Source organism: Chanodichthys erythropterus, chromosome 14 (assembly GCF_024489055.1).
Source record: "Chanodichthys erythropterus isolate Z2021 chromosome 14, ASM2448905v1, whole genome shotgun sequence".
Classification (NCBI taxonomy): domain Eukaryota; kingdom Metazoa; phylum Chordata; class Actinopteri; order Cypriniformes; family Xenocyprididae; genus Chanodichthys; species Chanodichthys erythropterus.
Window position 1 is genome coordinate 7802629 of NC_090234.1, and position 24890 is coordinate 7827518.

A 24890-nucleotide genomic window follows, 5' to 3' on the forward strand; every position below is an offset into this window, starting at 1 on the left:
TTACTCACCCTCATGTTGTTCCAGACCAGTAAGGCTTTTGTTAATTTTTGAAACACAAATGAAGATATTTTTAATAAAATTTGAGAGATTCTGTCCCTCCACAGACAGCTACACAACTACCATTTTATTGCTTCAAAGTTGTAAAACTAATCCATATGAATTGAGTGGTTTAGTCAATTTTCTGATGAGACACGATCGCTTTATATGATGATCAGAATGTGGCTTTTATTCATATATAAACATTCATCAGTGAACATAAACTGAAGCTCAATCGAAAATGCTTGACGCACAAGAATGAACCTCATTGGTTCTTGCTGAAGCTCAATCATGTTGCATAACACATAAATGAACCTCATTGGTTCCTGCAGAAGCTAAAATGTGCTGCGTAACACGAGAATGAACCTCATTGGTTCTTGCTGAAGCTCAAATGTGCTGCGTAACACGAGAATGAACCTCATTGGTTCTTGCTGAAGCTCAAATGTGCTGCATAACACGAGAATGAACCTCATTGGTTCTTACTGAAGCTCAAATGTGCTGAATAACAAAAGAATGAACCTCATTGGTTCCCGCAGAAGCTCAAACGTGCTGGGTAACACAAGAATGAACCTCATTGGTTCTTGCTGAAGCTCAAACGTGATACGTAACACGAGAATGAACCTCATTGGTTCTTGCTGAAGTTCAAACGCGATACGTAACACGAGAATGAACCTCATTGGTTCTTGCTGAAGCTCAAACGTGATACGTAACACGAGAATGAACCTCATTGGTTCTTGCTGAAGCTCAAACGTGATACGTAACACGAGAATGAACCTCATTGGTTCTTGCTGAAGTTCAAACGCGATGCGTAACACGAGAATGAACCTCATTGGTTCTTGCAGAAGTTCAAACGTGATGCGTAACAAGAGAATGAACTTCATTGGTTCTTGCTGAAGCTCAAACGTGCTGTGTAACACAAGAATGAACCTCACTGGTTCTTGCTGAAGCTCAAACGTGCTGCGTAACACACGAGAATGAACCTCATTGGTTCTTGCGGATCTTCAAACGTGCTGCGTAACACGAGAATGAACCTCATTGGTTCTTGCAGAAGCTCAAACGTGATGCGTAACACGAGAATGAACCTCATTGGTTCTTGCTGAAGCTCAAATGTGCTGCGTAACACAAGAATGAACCTCACTGGTTCTTGCAGAAGCTCAAATGTGCTGCGTAACACGAGAATGAACGTCATTGGTTCTTTCTGAAGCTCAAACGTGCTGCGTAACACAAGAATGAACCTCACTGGTTCTTGCAGAAGCTCAAATGTGCTGCGTAACACGAGAATGAACGTCATTGGTTCTTTCTGAAGCTCAAACGTGCTGCGTAACACAAGAATGAACCTCACTGGTTCTTGCTGAAGCTCAAACGTGCTGCGTAACACACGAGAATGAACCTCATTGGTTCTTGCGGATCTTCAAACGTGCTGCGTAACATGAGAATGAACCTCATTGGTTCTTGCTGAAGCTCAAATGTGCTGCGTAACACGAGAATGAACCTCATTGGTTCTTGTGAAAGCTCAAACATGCTGCGTAACATGAGAATGAACCTCAATGGTTCTTGCAGAAGCTCAAACATGATGCGTAACACAAGAATGAACCTCAATGGTTCTTGCGGATCTTCAAACATGCTGCGTAACACATGAGAATGAACCTCATTGGTTCTTGCTGAAGCTCAAATGTGCTGCGTAACACAAGAATGAACCTCAATGGTTCTTGCTGAAGCTCAAACGTGCTGCGTAACACACGAGAATGAACCTCATTGGTTCTTGCGGATCTTCAAACGTGCTGCGTAACACGAGAATGAACCTCATTGGTTCTTGCTGAAGCTCAAACGTGCTGCGTAACATGAGAATGAACCTCAATGGTTCTTGCGGATCTTCAAACATGATGCGTAACACAAGAATGAACCTCATTGGTTCTTGCACGTCAAGCAAACATGTTTGAGTTACCATTTACTACAACTGCTGTGTGCGTTGATGAATGTTTTCCCAAATTAAATCTGTCCATCATATAAAGTGATCATGTCTCTTCAGATAATGTGGACTAAACCACTCAAATCATATGGATTAGTTTTACGATTTCTTTATGAACATTTTGAAGCGTCAAAGTGGTAGTGACTGTCAATAGAGGGACAGAAAGCTTGCAGATTTCATTTAAAAGCTCCTCATTTGTGTTTCGAAGATGAACCAAAGTCTTACAGGTTTGGAATGATGTGAGGGTGAGTAACTAATGACAGAATTCTCTTTTTTGGGGGGTGAAATAACCTTATAAGGCAGTAACCAAACTTAAGTTTTTATGTGGAAATAGGTGGAAATTTTGCAGTGTATAAAGCAACTGGAAACCTGATTTCTGTCCTCTAAACATAACATAATCTTTTATAATAAACAATAAACATTTATTGTTTTGTATTATTTAAAAGTTTCAACTAAAGTTTGGCCAAAGTTGGTTGTCAATGACCAGCAAGATGTCTAGCCTAAAATATAATTTCCCCTTTGGTGGCCAAAACCCTCTTGGTCAATTATATAATTTTAGATTACAAATATAAGACGTTTATGTACTCCCACAATTCAGACTATAATAAGCGTGTCATCAATGTCCAGCTCTAGTGAGTCCGTCTCTGTCACAGGTGCTCAGAAAGTGTGCTGTATCAGAGCTCCCCCTCCAGGAGCAACACGGCACAGCACTTGCTCAGCGACTTCAGGAATAGCCACTATTCATTACTGAAACCTATAAACTAATGGTCTCTGTGTATATGCATTTCTAATTATTAAGTAGTGGTCAGTAATATTACAATATTTTAGCACTAGATGATTTAGCTATTCTCCTTATATATTGCTGTGTTTTACATTTATGTACTTATACCTTTTTTCTATAATCTTATTTCTAAATCTATATATTATCACGTACATCCTCCTGTGATATTATTCAAGACATGAGGCACTTTTTCAAATTGCTTTTCAAAGTCTCTCAGACAGCCTTAATGTCACAGGGGAGAGAGCAAGAATGAGAGAGAGAGAGAGAGAGAGAGAGAGTATCAGAATTGAGAAGTTCAGTCCTCCCCCCCCAACACCTCCTTCTCTAGAAATTCACTATTTATAATGTCATCTTATCTGGCTTGCTCTGAGGACTGCACTGTGAGTGCACTTGTGCTTTCTTTTGTTAGGGTGAGTTAGCAATTTCCTGTGAGATGGAACCACTGAAGTCGGGCGTCTCTCCCTGATAACGTCTCTGACACAAACGCCTGTTAGCATCAGCACGCAGAGCTGGGCCAGTACTGATGGGGACTTGTCATCCAACTCCCACCAACCTCGGACACACTGCAGACGATCAGCATGCGGTCCAGTCCAGTCCAGAGAGCTATGACCTTCTCTTGAGATGTCTGAAATGGCATAGAGTACTCTTACACACAGTGCATAGTATGCAAATAATATGTATGCATGTAGAATGACCTAACGCATTTGCCAAAATGTGCAGTATAACACAGAGCACACTTCATGGGACTTATCCAGTGTGACAAATGAAGCAGAAGTAATATCAGTCATGACTTTTAACTCTTGATATGTTCAAAGTGCCTACTTGCTTACTGAACACAGTTAGACTACATTCTGCTTGCTATATAAAATAATAATAATAATAATAATAAAACAATATGCAAGGAGAAACATTTCAAACTGCATTGTTGTCACATGACCTCATCAGTTGCATGTTGCATCCAATTATTATTTTGGGAATAAATGATTTTTTTTACATGTATCATTGCATGTTGTCACATATTATTATTATTATTATTATTATTATTATTTTGCAAATGGCAGCATGCTGGCATTCCATTATAGTCAGTCAATGTGAGAGCTACGATGCATCCTAATATATTTTAAAATACTCTTATCTCTTTAATAAAGGAAAACATATTATACTCAGTATTCTACTATACTCCTATAAAGCGACTAGAAATCTAATTTCACCTCTTCTTTTCCTCCTGCTCTTTCAATCAATGTTTAACCGCGGGAGATTGTGGGAGCAATTTGCTCTTCTGGTCTCTCTTCTCAACAGGCAAACAGAAGCACACATCTGAACAATGCGCAATGAAAGGGCCCCATAATAAATACTCAATATTCTACATAATTATTAATCACGGATACAGCAGCAGTCACGACCACTCCTGCCTCTGCCAGTCCGCGCTGCAATGCTGCAGTGTTTATGGGGCCATCGCATATAATCACGCGGAGCTCTGTGATGCCCACTGACCCTGCAGCGCGGGAAACAGGTAAGAAAGCGCGCGCGCTCCCTCGCACGCGCCGTCTCTCTCGCGCTCATTTAGCGCTACGCTGCTTTTCATAATTAGCGCCGCGAGGCCTCATTAAGTTCGCTCTAATGAATAAATATTGTATTTCATAGCCTGATTACCAGATCAGCTCGACGCTCGAGCGTCGTAAACAATTATTTCCCTAAATATTCATCACCCTAAAGTGGATGATCATTGGTATTTAATACCAGTATTTTCGAGTGCATCTTTATTATGCAAATAAATACTTTTGAAGCGTTTGTTTCCTGCAGATCCGAAAAGATTCACTCTCAGAATTAAAAACTCATTCTGGGAATGAAACATGACATTAGCCTGAACTGACAAAAGAGACCAGCACTGACTGACATGCCATGTTAGTCCACTAATAATATTAATAATAAATCATCTTTGTACCAGTTCCTGCTAAAATACCAGCTGTAAAACTATGATACCCTGGTATAAGCCACAACTTAAATTAAAATGGAAGTAAAATTCGTAAAACTTCAGCACTTAGCTTATGTGTGTCCCGTATTTGGCCTGTCATGCAAACTAGCTATGCCAACCATCCGTGAAGTAGTCATTGTTTTTAGGTTCTTAATAGGGAAATGGCCAGACAAATAGACAGCAACGAGATCCTGAATAACACAGAGAACAAACAGCGGTTGAAGTGGATATTCATCTGCAAACAATTGAAAATAAAGGCTACTTTTGGTGAGGTAACTTTGAGAAAATATTGTCTGCTACTGTCATTTGAATAAGTGAAGCCATTCACACCTGAAAGTGTTTTCCCAATTCCCAGCTAACGCTAACCTTTCCATTAAGTATTGAAAACGTTATTTCCGAATGTTCTCTGAGCGTTCGATTCATGAATGTAAATTTTTGTGCTAACATTGTGAGACCACTTTGAGAGAACCTTTCCAGAACTCTGTTAGGATTTGTGTCCAACCGCAGTTTTTCAATTGTTTTCCTATGTGAACATGACATTTTCCTATGTGATGGATGTCTTTGACCATTTCATTGCATTTAGCCATTTTGTATTTTAAAACATTTAAAATGTGTCTAAAGACTCTGATGTACTGTTGCTCTCACTCTTTGTTCAAAGAGTCTCTTATAGAAGGCCCAATCCCAATTCTACCCCTTACCCCTTCACTTTCCCCTTCCCCTTTGTTTTGCGCGTTCACACGAAGGGGCAGCAGTGTCTCAGTTCTCTTTAGGTTGGAGGGGAAGGGGTAGGGGGAAGGGCCAGGTAGCCCTTCAAACGAAGATTTTTCGGGACCTCACTTCAGACGAAGGGGTATGAGAAATTTCCAATATGGCTGACCGAGCGAGCAGAGAGACCCATAAATGTAAGTATTTTTTGCCATTAAAAAGTATTTTAATAACAAATGATCACTTGTTTTATGTTGCATGTTGTTTTAGATGAAATCCTGCAGATGGAAACTGAAGGATTGCTGAGAGGAAGTATCACCACTGATCAAGATCTCAGGATGTAGACAAAAGTCATGTGCACTGTGGTCACTTTGGGTAAGAAAGGAGCCATACAATGATGGTAATACCGTCCATGGTACTTATATATAAACTTGGCAAAAAAAGAAGCATCCTCTCACTTCCAACTGCTATTTTATTTTTTTTATTTATTTTTGTCCTTCATGTCTCTCTGTAGCACTTTGGCGTCTTACATTACAGACATTGCAGTTTATTGTTCTGATCATATCTGCAGACCTCCTGCAGCAGGACTATGGCATGATCAGGGAGCCTTGGCGTCTTTCTCCAGGTGTTTTTCAGAGTCAGTAGAAAGGTCTCTTAAGTTATTGGAACTGTGACCTTAATTGTCTACCATCTCTTAGTGTCTTAAAGGATTAGTCCACTTTCAAATAACATTTTCATGATAATTTACTCACCCCCATGTCATCCAAGATTTTTTTTGAAGAAAACATTCCAGGATTATTCTCCTTATAGTGGACTTTCACTGGAGCCCAAATGGTTGAAGGTCAAAATTACAGTTTCAGTGCAGCTTCAAAGAGCTTTAAACGATACCAGACGAGGAATAAGAGTCTTATCTAGCGAAACGATCGGTAATTTTCGGAAAAAAAATACAACTGTATATGCTTTATAAACACAAATTATCGCCTTGCATGTGCTTCCGCTTTCTGTATTCTTCCGTATTCTGTATAAACTTATGCCGTATATCCTACGCCTTCCCTATTCTACTGTGTTCGTTTCTGTAAGTAGAATAGGGAAGGTGTAGGACATACAGCGTAAGCGTTTTGAAAAAAAGCGGACGCACGTGCAAGACAACAATTTGTGTTTATAAAGCATATATACAGCTATGGAAAAAATTAAGAGACCACTCCAAGTTCAGAAATCAATGTTAAGTGGTCTCTTAATTTTTTCCATAGCTGTAGATGTATTCTCTTCGAAAATGACCGATCTTTTCGCTAGATAAGACTCTTATTCCTCGTTTGGTATCGTTTAAAGCTCTTTGAAGCTGCACTGAAACTGTAATTTTGACCTTCAACCGTCTGGAGACCATTGAAGTCCACTATAAGAAGAAAAATCCTGGAATGTTTTCATCAAAAACCTTCATTTCTTTTCGACTGACGAAAGAAAGACATGAACATCTTGGATGACATGGGGGTGAGTAAATTATCAGGAAAATTTTATTTGAAAGTGGACTAATCCTTTAAGGACTGTTCCACAGGTGTATGTGCAAAATTTCTTTATGGTTCACTGAAAAAAGCACGAAAATCATTGTTCAGTAAAAAGACCTGTAAAGCTTATCTTTAAATGTCCTAAAAAAGACAAAGGCCAACAAACACAGACAATCAGGTTGGCCATTGGATTTTGAATTTTATGAAAAACAACTGTCAGGTTCACACTGCCCTAACAGAGACCGACAAACTTCGAGTCAGAATGTCTTTATGTTTCATTTTTCACCTGAAAAGAGGGCGTTTAAAACAAAAGAGGTTGTGGGTGAAGCTGTGGTTGCTGTGACGGGAAAGATGGGGTGTATACCAGAGAACTGCAGTTGATCTGGACAAACTGTTTCATTAGAAAGATTAATACTCCAGCTTCGATATTTGTTCTCTGTTTGTGATAAAAATTCAGTTGCAGTGACAGCAATTTCTTAATTTATGTCAGAATTTATGATATTTTGAAACGCATTCATATTCAGCCACATCTGCTGTGGTTTATTTGTGTTCACACAGCAGCACTGAAAAGCGCTCGTTAGGCTTTTGTTCGCTAAATGTCGCTAGATGACGTCATACTTGTGAGTTCACAGATCTATATTAATATAAATATAGATCAGTGGGCGAGTCATGGAATTTGGTTTGTCCAAGAAGTTGCTAGGCTTTTGAAAAAGTCTCAAAAGAGGCAGGGAAATCGCTAAATCTAGCAACAAAATCGCTAAATTGGCAGCATCGCTGTTAGGGCTTCCAAAAGTCTAAAACTGTGCATACTTGGAGAAATAATGATGTACTTAAACAAGCTAGTTAGAATCATCATTTCTATTCATAATCCACTGATTTATGCGATCTGATAACCATTGGCGGCTTCCTGCGCTCTGTTTGTGTTTTCATTTCCCAGAAAAATGTTTCTACGCACGAAACATGAAGCTAATAAACACATACGATACGATAGTATATGATTTGTATGTGATTTTCGTGAGGTTTGGGGTATTTTCATATCAATAAAGGATGTTTACATTAGAGTTGGTCAGAGTTTGTTGGTGTTTGTTGGAAAATCATATCACACTGCTCAGACATTCAAAGACCCGACAAACGGCGACTGAACATGTTCAGTCGGGTGAAATCAAACTCGGACCAATGCCGATAAACGGCGACGGGTAACACACTGATCCAACAAACTCCGACAGACGTGTTTGTTGGCGTTTATCTGTGCAGGGTGAATTGGCCTATACTAAAGGGACGTTCAATATCAGAAATCCGCAAGTCCATGGTGATCTGAAGAGGAAGGAAAAAAGGAAAGAACGATTGAGCTGAGGGTTGTGAAAGAGCTTTAACAGGGAAAAATGATTCACAGGTATAAGATTTCCCATTAGAGTCTGCTAATTATTTCCACACCATTAGTGGCAGCTCTCTAATGAGGGATACGAGCAGACTGCAGTATATCACAGCGCTTTCACTCTCCTCTGCAGGGCTCCGGTTGGGGGGGTCGTGGTAATAGCCCACCCCCCACCCCCCTCCCCCTCCTTATGCCCTCTTAACCCACAGGGGCACAGAGGGGCAAGAGCTAAGGGCATGTTCAAATAACCGCAATATTCTTTTCTGATTGAATTTCTGCTGAAATAGATGTTGAGGCGGATTCACTGCTGTAATATGAAATGTTTGGTTGGGGCTGTTCTGTCAGATGTAAGAGGAGGTTCTCCATTAATATGGTAAATATGGGAATCACAGAATCCTGACGCTTATTTTTGTGTGCTAATCTATTAAAAAAAAAAAAAGCACCTGGTATTAACCTGTATTGTTTTTATAAAATGAAATTAATATTAATATTTTAATGCATATAAATATATTAATGTGCTATAACCCAGGTAACTTGGCGTGTTTTATATATATGTGTGTTGGAAATGGAAATGTTGGAAACCATTTTCTCCCTGAGAAAGCCAAGATCAGAGATGAACCCTGTAGAACTTTTTTTTTTTTTTTTGACTCCAAGGACCCTCGTTGTCCAAAAATAATATATGAACACCCCATGCCTTTTCCAGTTGTCTGTGATATACTTTAAAGATAATGACGTTTTATTTTAAAAAACATATGTTAATTATAAAAATGCTTATAGAGTTTTAAGATTTTAGTAATTTACATTACTTTTCCAGGTCTAGAAATTACATAAAATAGGGCTTGATTTTGTCCGTTGGGAATTGATTGGATGGTTGTGGTTTTCTATTGGTGGATCTGATGTGAGTGACAGGTTGCTCCACCCTCACTCCAGTAAACACGTCATCAGAGAAGACAGTTTGAAATGTCAAAAGATATGTCATTACAGGGCAAAGGTCACTTTATGTTGACAAATAAATTCAATACTCACACAAAGGTCCCCTTAAAGGACTAGTTCACCCAAACATTCTGTCATTTATTACTCACCCTCATGCCGTTCCACACCCGTAAGACCTTCGTTAATCTTCGGAACACAAATTAAGATATTTTTGTTGAAATCCAATGGGTCCGTGAGGCCTGCACGCTGATTCATAACATATATTAATATTGAACCACTGTACTCACATGAACTGATTTAAATATGTTTTTAGTACATTAATGGATCTTGAGAGAGGGAATGTCATTGCTGGCTATGCAGGCCTCACTGAGCCATCGGATTTCAACAAAAATATCTTAATTTGTGTTCTGAAGATCAACAAAGGTCTTACTGGTGTAAAACGGCACGAGGGTGAGTAATAAATGACAGAATTTTCATTTTTGGGTGAACTAACCCTTTAAGTCGTAAATTAAGCATCATATTTAAGGCCATAAAATGTCTTCAATATTTCAACAAGTCTTAAATTTAGGGACAGAAAACCAGGAATTGCTATATGGCTTAACGTGATCATTAAACTTCAAAAGGAAATGATTTAAATAAATGTGAGCGCTGCATGTTTTAAAGTTAAAACAACGCTGATGAATTATGACCATGTTTACCTTATGGTGCTTATGCTTATACATTGCCATTCAGCAATGAAAGTTTCGATGGCAAATTGTTTTCATATTACATCTATATAATGCCAAATACAGTAGTTTTATAAGCACAGCACTACCTGCTTTGTTTACAGAGGTAACCGCTATATTTCTGCAGTAGTGTTGAGTTTGACCAAGTCAAGTTAACTCAAGTCCGAGTCTAACTACTGTATGTCATTAACTCAATATCTTAGACTTGTTTTAACCTTAAAACTTGGCAAGCAATGCCAATTTAAATGGAATAAATGTAAACCTCTATTGCATCTTGTCGTTTTGATCTTTGATTTCACATCATCTCATTAATAGTATCTTGCTGAACAAACTTAAAATCACCATGTAATGGGAGTTATGGCCACATAGATGTATTGTGACATATTTCTGAGTGAATTTTACATGGATGAAAACGAGGCTGTGAGGGACAGACTTACAGAAGTTTTCATTCTTGTCAAAAATGAAATAGGCTATGACATGTCAGCATTTTTAATGTGTTTATGGTTAACAAATTACATTACTGGGCCAGTTTATTATATATATCTGTTTTCAAATGGATGAATATTTTGTTAGGACTCTGTCCTGATTGCCTATACAAGCCACACCTGCATAAATCATATTTACCACAGTACAAAGCTATAGTCTATAATAAACAGTGAATAAATTATATATATTTTTCCCCACAGAGAGAGCAAGCATGGACTCCAGGCTCAACACTGTTTTTTTTTTTTTTTCACTAGCCCCACAAAAAAGAAAAAGAAAATCAATTGTTTTTATCATTTTTGGCATATTAACTACTCCTAATAGGTTAGAAATATTTTTTGTCTTTTGGCCTCATTAAAAGTTGCCATCATGTTTAAAAAAAAAATGTCACTTTTATTACCACAGTAAAAAGTACTAGCTTAAGAAATGTATGTAAAAAGTTCTCAAGATTGCAGTAGATACTGCTGTAGGCTACATAAACATTCTAATTACAAGTGATAGGACAAATAAATACAATAGATCCAATAATATGCAAATGAAGGTTTATTAGGCTGCTGTCAGACTTAATGGACACATCCAATATATTAACAGTTTTTCCCTAATTGTTTACCTAAGACATAACCAGCTGTGTTCACGCATACACTCACCAAGATGAGCAATTAGACATATTTGTGTGCGTATTTGACTGTGTAGAAGCACAATAAGATGCGCGTGTTCTCAGACAGCGTGCAAATACAGAATTGAGTTCTCTTCTGCATCTTATTGTGCTTTAAAAATAAAATCGCTTGTGTTAAGTCTCGCCAGTTAACAATAATCTCCAACTCTGTAAGCGCCATATACTATCAATCAAGCGCTTCTGTAAGTTTTGACCAATGCAGAAATTGACCTATTTTTATGCAGCATAAATATAAACTATACTTTTGATTCAATCAGTCTTAAAAAAAAAAAATCTATAATTGTACCTGTAATATTTGAACTGTAAAGTTGTTTAAATCATGGGTTTTATAAACAGTTTACAAATGAACGTTTCCATATACATTGCCCTACTTTGCCTGTATGGTATTAAAAGTGCCCTAGAATCAAAAATTGAATTTACCTTGGCATAATTGAATAAGAAGAGTTCAGTACATGGAAATGACATACAGTGAGTCTCAAACACCATTGTTCTCCTTCTGTAAATCTCATTTGTTTAAAAGACCTCCGAAGAAAAGGTGAATCTCAACATAACACCGACTGTTACGTAACAGTCAGGATCATTAATATGTACGCCCCCAATATTTGCATATGCCAGCCCATGTTCAAGGCATTACACAAGGGCAGCCAGTATTAACGTCTGGATCTGTGCACAGCTGAATCATCAGACTAGGTAAGCAAGCGAGAACAATAGCGAAAAATGGCAGATGTAGCAATAATAACTGACATGATCCATGATAACATATTTTTAGTGATATTTGTAAATTGTCTTTCTAAATGTTTCGTTAACATGTTGCTAATGTACTGTTAAATGTGGATAAAGTTACCATCGTTTATTACTGTATTCACGGAGACAAAAGCCGTCGCTATTTTCATTTTCAAACACTTGCAGTCTGTATAATTCATAAACACAACTTCATTCTTTATAAATCTCTCCAACAGTGTGTAATGTTAGCTTTAGCCACGGAGCACTATCAAACTCATTCAGAATCAAATGTAAACATCCAAATAAATACTATACTCACATGATCCAACACATGCATGCAGCATGCATGACGAACATCTTGTAAAGATCCATTTGAGGGTTATATTAGCTGTGTGAACTTTGTAAATGCACTGTATTATAGTCGAGAGCTCGGGGGGGCAGGGAGTGAGAGATTTAAAGGGGCCGCAGCCGGAATCGGTGCATTGTTAATGATGCCCCAAAATAGTAAAAAAAAAAAAAAAAAAAAATCTATGGGGTATTTTGAGCTGAAACTTTAGACACATTCAGGGGAAACCTTAGACATATTACATCTTGTTAAAACAGGTTCTAGGGCACCTTTAATTTGTGCAACGTTTCAGTACTTCTGAAACAGTCATTAGGGTATCTGCAGGGTTTGTTTTTAAAAAAAAATTATTTTTTTTAAACCAATCTTTCAGATACTCTTATGACTGTTTTAAAAGTACTGAAACGCTACATGTACACGAAAATCTACTGAAGACAGGGACAAATACTTGACTGCACCATTTTAACCTCAAATCTAGTTGAAAATGGTATAAAAGATTTAAAAACAAAACCAACATCATTTTACCTTTGAACATTCATTGACCCATAAAGACAACAGAAATTAAAAAGCACAAATTTTATTCCATTACTACAGCAGAACATTGCGCAGTCAAAACAGCGTCGGAAGAACATGCCGATTAAAAAGATGGTAAAAACAAGAACAAGTATTGCAGCCAACAGTTTTCAAAGTAACCAATACAGTACAGAGATAAAACCACTCCCTTGGAAAAATTAAAAATACATTTAAAACAATGCAAATTTATTAAGACTTCATGTAGACTCCCAACGGTCTACTCAAAATGAACCTGCAGCAGGTTTAAGGAAGCTATGTGAATCACATCAACGATTAACAAGACACTTGAGGACGATGTCAGTTCTGGTTGGACTCCGCAGAACATGGAAGCCATTTTATTCACTTTCCTCCAGTTCCTTCTTTAAACTGTGGAGAGAGATTAGAGACATCGGTTACTCCTTTGTAGATTCCCCAAAAGCCATAAAGTGACAACAGTTCTGTCCCAAAACTTAGTGAGAAGTCTACATACACAAACTATAATTCTGTATAGATATAATAGCTGTATAGATTGGCAGTCCACACGTTTGGAACAGTTACACATTTATATTATTAAAGTTTATGCTGCACAAATTTCAGCAACCAAAAAATTTTGGCTGAAATAATTAGTCTAAACTGTTTTTGATGGCCGAAAATCATTGACTGAAACAGTGGCATTTAATTAGTGCTTTATGATGGTGCATTTTGACCATAGTGTTGTGCAAACGTGGATAAGCTACAACAAGTAGCACTGGGTTGACAATATTGATTTCTCATTGAACTGATCTTCATTTTGATGAACAGATGTTTTAGCGCAAGCCGTTTTCAGTTGATGCAACAATGTCAAACATTATTTGTAGCACACCTCCCATCCAATAATCAAGTGTTGAAAGATACAGTACAACTTAATGTTCATAAACTCGTTTGTTACTAGAAATAACTTCAGGGAGGAGCATTTTAATAAATATATGAAGTATTTGTAATAGATTTATTCAAGCATCCGTTAAAAGACATGAAAAGTTACTAAAGCCATAATTTAAATGTTTATATTTCAGTAGAAACCATTTTATCATTTAAGTTGATATTTAACTTGTGCATTTAACTCATTTTAAGTGTAGGCTTAAAAAAAAAAAAAAAAAAAAAAAAAGTGCATCTGTTGCTGTGGTTATATACAGTAGTGTTACAATAAAATGAACAGTAATAGCTACTAAAAATTATTACCTTTTGAGATAAGAGTGGACATTGTCATAGCCATGGTACTTGGCCAGGTACACGAGCACACCTGTAGCACAGCGCCCCTCTCTGGCACGGCAGAAACTGCAGTTACAGATGCCCCTGCATGGGGGGCAAAGCCACTCCTAGAAGAACACAATGACATCTCAGCAATATGCTTGAATCATTTAGAGAAATGCTGGTCCAATCACAACCCACGTTCCAGTGCTAATGATGTCAAAACATGAACAAACACTAACCGGGTTCAGGAGGGCATCATGGACCTCTTCTCCATAGCGGTTCCTGAGACAAGGCCCGCAGAACTGTCCGCGAACACCCACGCATTCTGGGTTGCGGCAGTTGGTCTTGGTATCAGTTGTTTTTTGGCGACACTGATGGCAGGTGGAACCCTGATGGACAAAAGCACAGTCACATGGTCACGTACAGTTCTAGAACAAGTCAGACAAGCTGGGAAACAGAAGCGTGGGTAGCAAACAGATGCCATGAACTGAAGTCATCAGAGGATCTCCAGGTTAGATTTTGAAGAAGGAGACTCACTGTGGCACGGTTGTAAATCTTCTCTCTGACGTTGACACAGATGTTGTCCAGTTCAGCCTGAGTGATTTCCTCCACAGGCCTCACGACGTGAGGAATCGTCAGAGTGCTGTTATAACTGCGCCGCCGTGGTTCTTTCTACTCAAGCACAAACACACACAAAAGATATTCAATAGAGGCACTTAACCTAAATCCAACATGACAAGAAATGCATTTTGAGACTGCATGTACACTACCATTCAAAAGTTAATTTAGGGTCAGTAAGACACTTCTTTGAACAATTAAACGGACAGTTTACCCAAAACTGAAAATTTGGTGTTAATTAACCCACCCTCAGACCATTCAAGATGTAGGGGATAGGGCGAGGACAATAAATCGATGCATTGTGAATCAGGAAATGCAATTCTAAGATTTTCCAAATGCATCACGATTCTCTCTTGAATCAATTCTGAGTTTAGTTAACAGCAGATGGCGCTCTAGGCTAGTTTTTTACTGCACGCTCAAAGGCTCACGAAGAGCGCTCGTGCGTTCGGCAGAGTCCGAGAACGTACTCGCACCTCTGAACACTTTTATGACGTGAGATTAACATATAAAAGCCCACTGCAAGCACACTTGTAATTCACTTCAACCCTTCCAATTTTTTTTTTTTTTTTTTTTTTACAAAAAACAAAGAACATTTACTTTATGCCAAGAAACTCACCTCTTCCTCATCATCATCATCGTCACCTCTGTTTTTGCGAACCAGGCTGTATTTGTCCTCGGGTTCATCCTCTGGAGGGGGGGAGGGTGGTCCATCTACCAGCGAGCGTGAACGTGTGTGAGGGCGGGACGTGCGCTCCGGGTTTCTCCGCCGAGCTGCATTGGATTCCAAAGAGCGACGTGGAACACGACGAGGCTGTCCAAGGAGGAGGAGAGAAAACAAATAAACGTAAGGTAAAATAATAATAATAAACACTACTATAGTATAATAAAGTATTATTATTAATTATTATTATTAATGATAAAAAATACTTGTATTAATATTATTAATAGTAATATTAATACATTAATAAAAATAATTATTATTATTAATAATAAATACATTAATAAAAATTATTATAAGAGATTTTACTACTACTACTACTACATAAAGTTTATTATTATAGATTATTTTATTAATAATAAATTATTATTATTATTATTATTATTATAGATTAAGTAATAAGTTATTAATAGTGTTAATAATAATAATAATAATTAATTATTAACAACAAACTACTACAATAATATTATCTATCATTATTATTATCATCATCATCATTATTATTGTTATTATCATCATTATACCAGTCGACTGGCCAGGGATCGGACTCAGCTGGTTTCCCACATGATCTTCCCAGACCCAGAATTTTTACTATGAATTAGGGCTGCCCTCAACTAAATTTTTCACCGGCGCCTCCACATCACCCAGTAAGTGCGTGCATTTATTTGTGCTGTTTGCAATTAGTTTGTTTTTATTTTATTACTGACTTTTTACTTGTTTTAATGAAAAAACTGCATTGAAGAAAAGTGGACTTTGTTTGTATATACACTGTCAATTATAGTTCTTAGAAAGAAAATCAGACTAACAAAAAAAGGAAATTGAAATCGGTCAAGAAAATTGCAAACTAATTATATTATCATCATTAGCATCAATTAGTTATTAATAGTAATACTTTTAGTAATACTTTTAGTAATAATAATAATAATTACCGTTTTCATCATTACTATTAGTATTGGAATTAACACAGATTATCAATTGTATTATTAATATTAATAGCAGCACCCTAAAGTCTTACCGTATTGCCCTGTGACAAAGCAGCCTTCCCAGGAAAGAGTCCAGGAACCTTATCCAGCTCTGCCATTAGTTTAGCAAGCTACAAAAAGAAGGGGAAAAAAAATAAATAAATAAATAAAGCTCACAATTCTATTAAAACTGGAAATCACACTCTCTTATCGTTAGAATTACATTCAAACTTCAAGTACATAAGTGCAAAATAATAGGCAGCCTGGGTGGCATGGCTACATGCGGAGACAATTTTATAAATATGAAAATCAACTACTGATTTTATTAATTTTCTAAGGTAATGCACGTGCATGTAGAGGTTGACTTGCTCACCATAGCTTTGTTTTCTTTAATGTTCAGCGCTCTCTTCAGCATGAAGTTGTCGCTCTCAGAGTCAGACTCTGGGTCTTTGGGTTTGGGTTCAGGTTTAGGTTTAGATTTGGGTTTGGACACCGGTGTCACTGGCTTTGATGGACTGGCCCGTTTATTTGGGAACTTCATGGCTACTCGGAGCGTGAATGATTTACGAGTTTTCCTTGGAGGTGAACAGGTCTCAGCGTCGGAGTCCATTTTCTGAAAGGAAATACATATATGATTAATTGAACATAAGCCTCCTTTCAAAAGCCATTATGATGATAAAGCAGCAAGCTGAGACTTCAGTGTTTCCTCTAGTTACAAACCATTTCTGTCATGTCATCATTCAGGTCATTCTCAAAACCGCTGCACGCGTCCTCTTCCTCAGTCACAGGTAGAACGTTAAACACTTTCTCAATCTGAGCAGAGCTTCTCGTCTGTCTCAGTGGTCTCTTCTAGAAGAAAAAAGAAAAAAAAAAGACAAAATGTGTCATCATGGGTTCAAAATGAGCAGGCGGTAGCTGAAAGACACGAACACAATTGCAGGTCAATTTTACACATGGAAAAAGTTCATGTCGTACCGAGTTCCCAAAACCATCGGATCCAAAACTGTCACAGCTGTCATCCGAGGAGGAAGAGGAGGTTTCCATGGGAACCACAGCAGTGCTCCTGTAACTGCGCAGGTTCATCCTGGTGGAGGGCGGAGACGCCTGCAGCCTCTGTACAGTATTCATACAGTTAATGAAGAAAGAGAGTCCAGCAAGTACTTCAAATAAACCGGACACATGTCGGACTGGTTTAATAGAGATCAAGGTTTCAGATCTGCTGCTGGAAATAAGAGGGCCTGTATGCTATACTGAAAGTAATGTTTTAAATTTTAAACGCTGTAAATCAGTTTTAGTCAAGAACTTAAAATGGCAGGGAGTAAAATTCGACGTCATCTGTGTCTGGGGGGCGTGAACTCTGCGGCAGAAACCGTTTTAAAAACTTTTAAAAATGTAACAATTAAATGCATTTCTTTTTATACAAAATATTTTAATAAGAACATTTAAATCATTTGTACAGCGTTGTAGAAGCTTATTTCAACTTCTCTAACGTTAGGTAACATTTTTTTTATATTATAATTAAATTTTACACGTTGATGTTTTTTCTTAAATTAGGGACGAGCCCTGCCCCCACCAAACAATTTTAAAACAACACAAAACAAACATGCTCTCGAATTATATATATATATATACCTCCCAAACAAAGACACAACATGAACAATCGATCTAGCTGATGTTTTAACTCTTTTACAGCGTTGAAACGCACTTTAACTACAAACGCCGCGACAGCCTTCATTCATTCACAAAACACACACTTATACAGCTGCTATACTTCCAGGCCAACAGAAAACAAAAGCTGGCATATTTTACTGTACGTTACCTTGGAGCGCATCGTGTTGTAGTTTTCTGTGGTTTGAGGGGGTGTAAGTTTACAGTGAGCCCGAATCTTCTGCGAGTGTGTGTCTCTGTCCTGTGGCGCGGTGTTTAGTCTGGAAGTTGGCGCGTAAATGTTGAAGAGGCGTGACTGTCTTCCGCGCCACACGAGAGTCCTGGAAGGCGTGTAAAGCTAATAAAGTAGCCCAGTCGAATACGTTGAAGATTCAAGAGCTTTATTATTCATTTAATTATGAGTTCAGTATAAATTTTGTGATACAATTGCATTAGAAGTCTGGGGTTAGTAAAATAAGGGTGAATATAATTATATGTCTATTTGGCGTTACAAGCGCTTACAGGATCTTCAGCTGTGGCGCCAAACCTCAGAGCTCATTTTCATAAGGACACATAAATCGCGCGAAATGCTGACTAGATGAAACAAGCAAAGTGTTGGTTCGAAGTTTACATTTTATTAATATCTTATAAATTGACCAAGTTTAAAATTCCACCAATATAATAATAAATACATCTTTAATATCATATAAATGAAATAATCCTCCACAATAAAATACCACAATATAATATAACCACATTTGCTTTGGAGGCATACATTATCAAAACAGTTTAATAGAAAATGTCCTCAATTATGATCATCAGTGAAGTATTTGGCATAGTTTCAATATGCACGCACGCATAACACAAAACAAAATTTTAAGCCTATGGAAATATCAACTTTTTAAAAAAAGCAAAGGTAATGGGCCTTTTTCAGGAACAGCATAATAATTTATGACATTTAAGATCAGTATATCCATTTCATGGTGAACTTTTGCCCTTAATCAGTGTCAATTTAGAAGACACTTTTATTTAAGTACTTACAATACACCAACAATCCTCTAGGAACAACTAGGTTTAAGTACTTTCTTTGGTTATAAGATCAGGTCCCCGTTTAGCCCTTACTGTGAATCGAACTTGTATCATTACCAACCCTTCTATCAGAATACATGCTCAACTTCGAACACGGCCTCCTCCCCTCCCTCCTCTGCGTGGGCGGTTTCTGGCCTGCCTTACTTCCTGATGTTTATGTTCTTGTTTATTAGGCTTCTTTCTTTCTACTTTAATCCACTCCCCATCGCCAGACCCGGCCTCCTCAGGCGCCCCTTTCTGCTTCACCCCTTCAGTGACAATTGATATCCCCGGTATTGGGCGCTGGTGGTTCGCTGGCGTTATATAACTGTTTCGTGGACGTCCAGCATGTTGGAAGCCTCTGGATCCTCTCGGTGTCACCTGATTAAACCTCCTGGCTTCTCCGTCTCCTCTTCCTCCTCCAGTGATTTTCAGTGTGTCGTCATAGTACGTTTTTCTATTATAGGTATGTTTTGCTCCAGCACTAGGGGGGCGCTCTCGTTCTGAGGCACTCTCGGATGTTGTGCTGGATGGGCTACTGCCCTTTGACCCCAGGTGGATGGTGGAGAGTTTGACAGAAAGGGTGGGAGAGGAACTCCGCGAGTCTGTCCATGGAGTGAGAGGTCTGCGATTGGGTGACTTCCTCACAGCAGCGGCGTATGATGATTGGTTGCCGAAGACAGAAAGGAACTGAGGGAGGGTCATCTTGCCTGTGGACTCCTGGGTAGGTTGCTCTCTCATCTGCTTCATTCTCAGATTGTAAATCCATCTGGGATCAACACCTGATTGAGAAACAGAATGACAAACCAAGGCATTTTTAACGATTTTACAAAGTAGTTACAAAACAGGGCTTTTAAAAACAGATGGGTGAAAATAAATGAAATCTCAGGAGGTCAAAATAAATTTTATACGAGCTGGTTTATTTTCCATTCATTTTATGTGGGGTTTGCAATTTTTTCTAACAAATAAAATCCTTAAAATTTAGTGCTGTCAAATCGATTAATCACAATTAATCTTATCCAACATAAAAGTTTATATATGTAAGTTTTTATATTAGATGCAATTAATTGCGATAATTGGACATTGGACATAATTTGACATACATACACACACACACATGTATAATAATAACAGTTCGTTAATTTTCTATAGCGCTTTTGTGGGTACTCAAAGTGCTTTACATATGGAAGCATATACTATATATATATATATATATATATATATATATATATATATATATATATATATATATATATATATGATATGTGTGTATGTGTGTATGTATGTATATATATATATATATATATATATATATACATACATATATATATATATATATATATATATATATATATATATATATATATATATATATATATATATATACACACACACACACATATTATATAAACAAACTTTTATGCTAGATGCAATTAATCGCAATTAATCAATTTAACAGAACTATTAAAATCCAAATAAAACTAAAATGAATAAAATAATTAAATAAATAAAACTTGGGCTAAATATTTGCCTAAATGAAGCATTTACTTGGATGGCACGAGTTGGTTACTTAAAGATTTTTTTTTTTTACTATAAATTCGGTACCAGGGTTGAATGGTTAAATGTGACAAATACAGTCAACATACAATTTGTGTAAACAATTATTATTTACTTGAATTAATCTCTTGGAATTATATTGAAATAGCTCAAAAGAAAGTTCAATATAACACATTTTAATACGCTCTCTATGAATCAGTAGTGTATTACCTGAGTTGGACCTGCTTCTGTTGTAACTTTCCCTGATGCTCGCCGCCGTCTCAATGACCAGCTCCACTGGTTTGATCACGTCCCTCCCGCTGTCTGGACTCCACATCACTGTGTGCACATGTCTCGTGCACTTCGGAGATCTCACGTTACTCTGTCAGGAAACAAGGCACCAGTTGAAAACTGTCTCGTGTCCCCTTATAACCTTGATGGCACATTTGAACATGCCGTTATTCAAGTAACTACAAGACATACTGAATAAACTATTAAGCAAGTTGCACATAAGGAGATTCATGAAATGGGTTATTATAATATTTATGTAGCTAAACAGATGTTATGAATAGATGTTAAAGATAACATAAAATTAAAATCAACCATTTACATTCTTAATATGCATTGTTACCTTTGTGAAAAAGAAGTTGTATTGTATGTACACTTAGTACAGTTTTTAAAAAATATAATTTTAATAACAGATAATATGTTCCTGAAATAAAAGTCCATTTAAGTGTACTTAAAGAGTACAATTACATGACTATATAATGTCAAATTAAAAGTCTTGCATTAAAGCACATTTTAAATAATTGTTTTAATAATCTTTTGTCATTCTTTAAAGAAGTACACTTATTTTGATGTGTTGCCAAACATACTAAAGCACATGTACTTGATAATAATATTAACTGTAGTGTGCGCAATTCAATATTACATTTAAAATTAATATATATATATACATATACACACACATATATTTACAAATTTTTATGTTAGATGCGATTAATCATGATTAATCGATATGAAAAGCACTAATTTAAATACATGACTAACAAGTTTAAATAAAAATGACATTAAAGTATATTTTAGTTTACCATAAATGCTCTTCAGTACATTCAGTAGCACACTTTAACCATATTTCAAAGACAATTATAATTCATTATGAATTACTCTTACACATTTTAATTGCAGTTTCGAACCTTTACAAATCTTTTGTTTCGAATCAGTGGTTGGAAGTGTTTATCAAACTGCCAAAGTCACGTGATTTCAGTAAACGAGGCTTCGTTACGTGATAAGTGTTTTGACATTTCAATGGTTCACCACTGGGGGGCGTGACTTTGGCAGTTTGATTCACGCTCCGAACCACTGATTTAAAAAGACACAGGATTCGTAAAGCTTCAAAGCTTCATGAAGCAGTGTTTTGAAATCGCCAATCAATAGATATTGTTGAATAAAGTCGTTATTTTGTTTTTTTGCCGCACAAAAAGTATTCTCGTCACTTCATAATGTTAAGGTTGAACCAGTGTAGTCACATGAGCTGTTTTAAGCATGTCTTTAGTAGCTTTCTGGGCATTGAAAGTGTTAATTGTCTTTCTGGAAATGCAGGCATCACTGATTCATCGGATTTCATCAAAAATATCTTAATTTGTGTTTTGAAGATGAACTAAATGAATGAAATGAGAGTAATTAATGACAGAATTTTCATTTTTGGGTGAACTAACCCTTTAATATGTAATTAAGTGACTGGTAACATTATATTCAGTTTGTGACAAACTCAGAACACATACTTTGAATTGACTTTACAGGGACTTTAAGTATATTCTTTTCAAGGAAGTTTCTTTTAAAGTAAGATGTACGCTTTTAAAGTAAGCTAAATATAGTTATTCTTTTTCACAAAGCTGGTATCATTGTGTACATTATTGTAAAAAATGTCTTTCATCAAAACTTGCTAGAATGTGCAATTTCACTCTGAAAAACACCAAATTACAAAAATATTTGTTGCACTTTATTTTAAACTTACAATACTCAGTACTTTCTTAGGTAAGTACACTAAAGTAACTACATTTAGGCTTTAGGTTTAGGTGATTAGGTTAGGTTTAGGGTTGAGTTCAGGGTTAATACCTTGTAATTACTATAATAAGTACGTAGTATGTGCTGTACATGCAGAACAAGACTATAAAATAAAGTTCGAATCTTTTGACTGGTACTTACCTCATAGTTTACTATGCAGTCAACAGTTTGTGTGCCAGATATTCCGACTATCCATTTATCCATGACAAACGGAGGCTGGAGAGTAATTTAGATTTTACCACAAACAGTAAAGCACATCACAAAGGCATGACAGCATCATAACATAACTCTACTCATGACACATTTAAGACTTGTGTTGGTGGAGTAAATATTTGTAAAGTAGAATTATCTCAGGTTTGACCTCAGGAAACAAACTTTGCTAATGTCTCCTGTATTCCTCAAAACACAGTGGGAAACTAATGGAGACATCATTTACAGTGATACATGGTATCTCTCACCTTGGTCATCTTTAATACATCTACATCTGGTCTGTTGGCATTAAAGGTCACGTCTTTGATATATGCTATTGCCACCTCATCCCCATCAAGCTCCATGTACATTTTCCATTTGCAGTCCTGCAGAGGTCAGAAAGACAGCATGAGATACAAGATGAGAAAACAGGATGAGGTTAAAGTGTAGCATCTTATGCAGGTAAATGTGGACATAGACTTAATGCAGAAATGTGGACTGTATGATTTTAGCAGTTTGAGGGTGATATAACCCAACAGCACAACCTAGAGGACAAAAATGGGAATTGGGAAATGGGAACACACAAAGCACAAACCAGGGTGAATCTTCCTGCACACTTCAATCTAACTAGACTTTCACAATTTCTCCCACCTCATTAACATCTTAGAAATGCAATATCTTAATTTCTTCACATTCTGAAGAACATTTCAGTGGTTCTTCCCCCCAAAAAACAGGTGGGTGGTTGCCAGGGTGTTGCTAAGGTATTCTCAGTGTTTTGATGCATTTCTATGTGGATTGTAGGGTGTTCTGACTACTCTCAAGTCATCTACGTGATATTCTGGGCCCAGATGCATAAACTGCTTAGACTAGTCTTAAAAGTTAGTCATCTATTTTTTTTTTCTTCAAGGCTGTTCCTAACCTTTTAAACTCAATTATACAAAAAGGTAGATCTGTCTAATAATTTGAATCAGAAAAGTAAGACAGATTACCTTTTGACTAATTCTTAGTGTGTCAAATCAGTTCATAACACACAGTCTCAACAAACTGGCCACCTGTCTCCCTCATTCATTGCAAGTCCATGCGTCCTATTTTAACGTTCTAAGCACATGGTCTGAAGCGCATGGCGCAAGTGCAGTTAGGGCATGTCCGAATCTACTTTTGCTAGTTTAATGTTAGGAAAAATGGTCAGCGTGCCCAGTGCATGGTCTAAAAGGGTTGTACTTATTCTCTTAATGAGTCATGGGTGTGTTTTGGGCGTAACGTTCAATAAACCAATCAGAGTCTCATCTCCCATTCCCTTTAAAAGCCAGTTGCACTCGTGTCATGGCGGATTTACTGTTTACATGACGGAATTTGCAAGCAGAAAAACTGAACGCTTCTCTAGCGAGGAAACGGATCATCAGAGCAGACCATCTACGGGACGAACCGGATTCCACCAATGCATTTTTATCTTTTGTCACGGTTCATGAATCCGCTGTCTCATTCTGGTGTCTGTGTGATGGTGTGGGTGTGTCACCTGATTGTTTTGTGTGGGCGTCGCCGCTGATTGTTGATCAGCGGCAGCTGTGAGCAATTACCATCTGCCTATATAACGCCTTGTCTTTCGTCTCTTGTTTGTCAGATCGTTGTACGGTGTCCGCGTGTTGTTTCCTGTGTTGCTTGTTGTGTGTTTCCCTGGACTGGACTTTGATTCATTGCTTCCTGGTTTTCGTGTTCTCGTTGGATTACTCTCTGGACTTCACGCACGGATTACTTCACGGACACTGCTCTTCGGTCATCACTCTTCACGGATCTTCACCGCCCATCGACGTCCCTGTGTTACCACTCTCCTGCTGACTGTTATATGTTCTTTGTGTATGTTGAATCTGACTACCTTCGGTGTGAAGCTCTATTAAAGAGATTTAACTTGCATCTGCATCCTTCCTTCATTCCGTGACAGAACGATCTGACCAATATGGATGCAGCGAGTTCAGCAGCTTTAACGGAGTTCATCAACCACAGCATCTCCCGCATGGACCAGCAGCAGGAGAGCATCACTTCCACCGGACGCGCTGTCCAAGCGCTGGTAACACAGGTG

At 37.4% G+C, this 24890-nt stretch overlaps 2 protein-coding genes across 4 annotated transcripts in view; both read right to left on the reverse strand.

Moving 5' to 3' along the window:
- Positions 1-11046: 11046 nt before the first annotated feature.
- cdca7a (cell division cycle associated 7a) lies at positions 11047-18286 on the reverse strand. 2 transcript variants are annotated; one of them, XM_067408652.1, is made up of 10 exons: positions 18126-18286; positions 17282-17419; positions 17027-17155; positions 16680-16919; positions 16360-16437; positions 15243-15437; positions 14546-14680; positions 14248-14397; positions 13997-14133; positions 11047-13165 (listed from the first exon to the last, which is right to left on the reverse strand). In XM_067408652.1, the coding sequence occupies exons 1-10, from the start codon at positions 18135-18137 to the stop codon at positions 13135-13137; spliced, it is 1245 nt and encodes a 414-aa protein (XP_067264753.1). In that variant the 5' UTR covers positions 18138-18286; the 3' UTR covers positions 11047-13134. The 2 variants fall into 2 exon arrangements, with proteins under 2 accessions (XP_067264753.1, XP_067264752.1); XM_067408651.1 differs by lacking the exon at positions 18126-18286 and having other exon boundaries at positions 17282-17434.
- Positions 18287-18359: 73 nt separating this feature from the next.
- Positions 18360-24890, reverse strand: part of map3k20a (mitogen-activated protein kinase kinase kinase 20a) — a 62602-nt gene continuing 56071 nt past the window's right edge. For both annotated transcript variants that reach the window (XM_067408648.1, XM_067408647.1), the window contains 4 exons: positions 23083-23199; positions 22766-22840; positions 20789-20939; positions 18360-19803 (listed from right to left, as the gene is read on the reverse strand). In XM_067408648.1, coding sequence (XP_067264749.1) covers positions 19124-19803; positions 20789-20939; positions 22766-22840; positions 23083-23199 — 1023 coding nt within the window. In that variant the 3' untranslated portion in view covers positions 18360-19123. The remainder of the gene's footprint in view (positions 19804-20788; positions 20940-22765; positions 22841-23082; positions 23200-24890) is intronic.

Excerpts from the sequence above, each read along its gene's own strand:
- cdca7a (XM_067408651.1), bottom strand. The coding sequence starts at position 17,434 with ATGAATACTGTACAGAGGCTGCAGGCGTCTCCGCCCTCCACCAGGATG. Across the intron at positions 17,156-17,281 it reads CCGATGGTTTTGGGAACTCG|AAGAGACCACTGAGACAGAC; the intron begins GTACGACATGAA and ends TTTTTCTTCTAG. Across the intron at positions 16,438-16,679 it reads TTAAAGAAAACAAAGCTATG|CTTGCTAAACTAATGGCAGA; the intron begins GTGAGCAAGTCA and ends TTCTTTTTGTAG.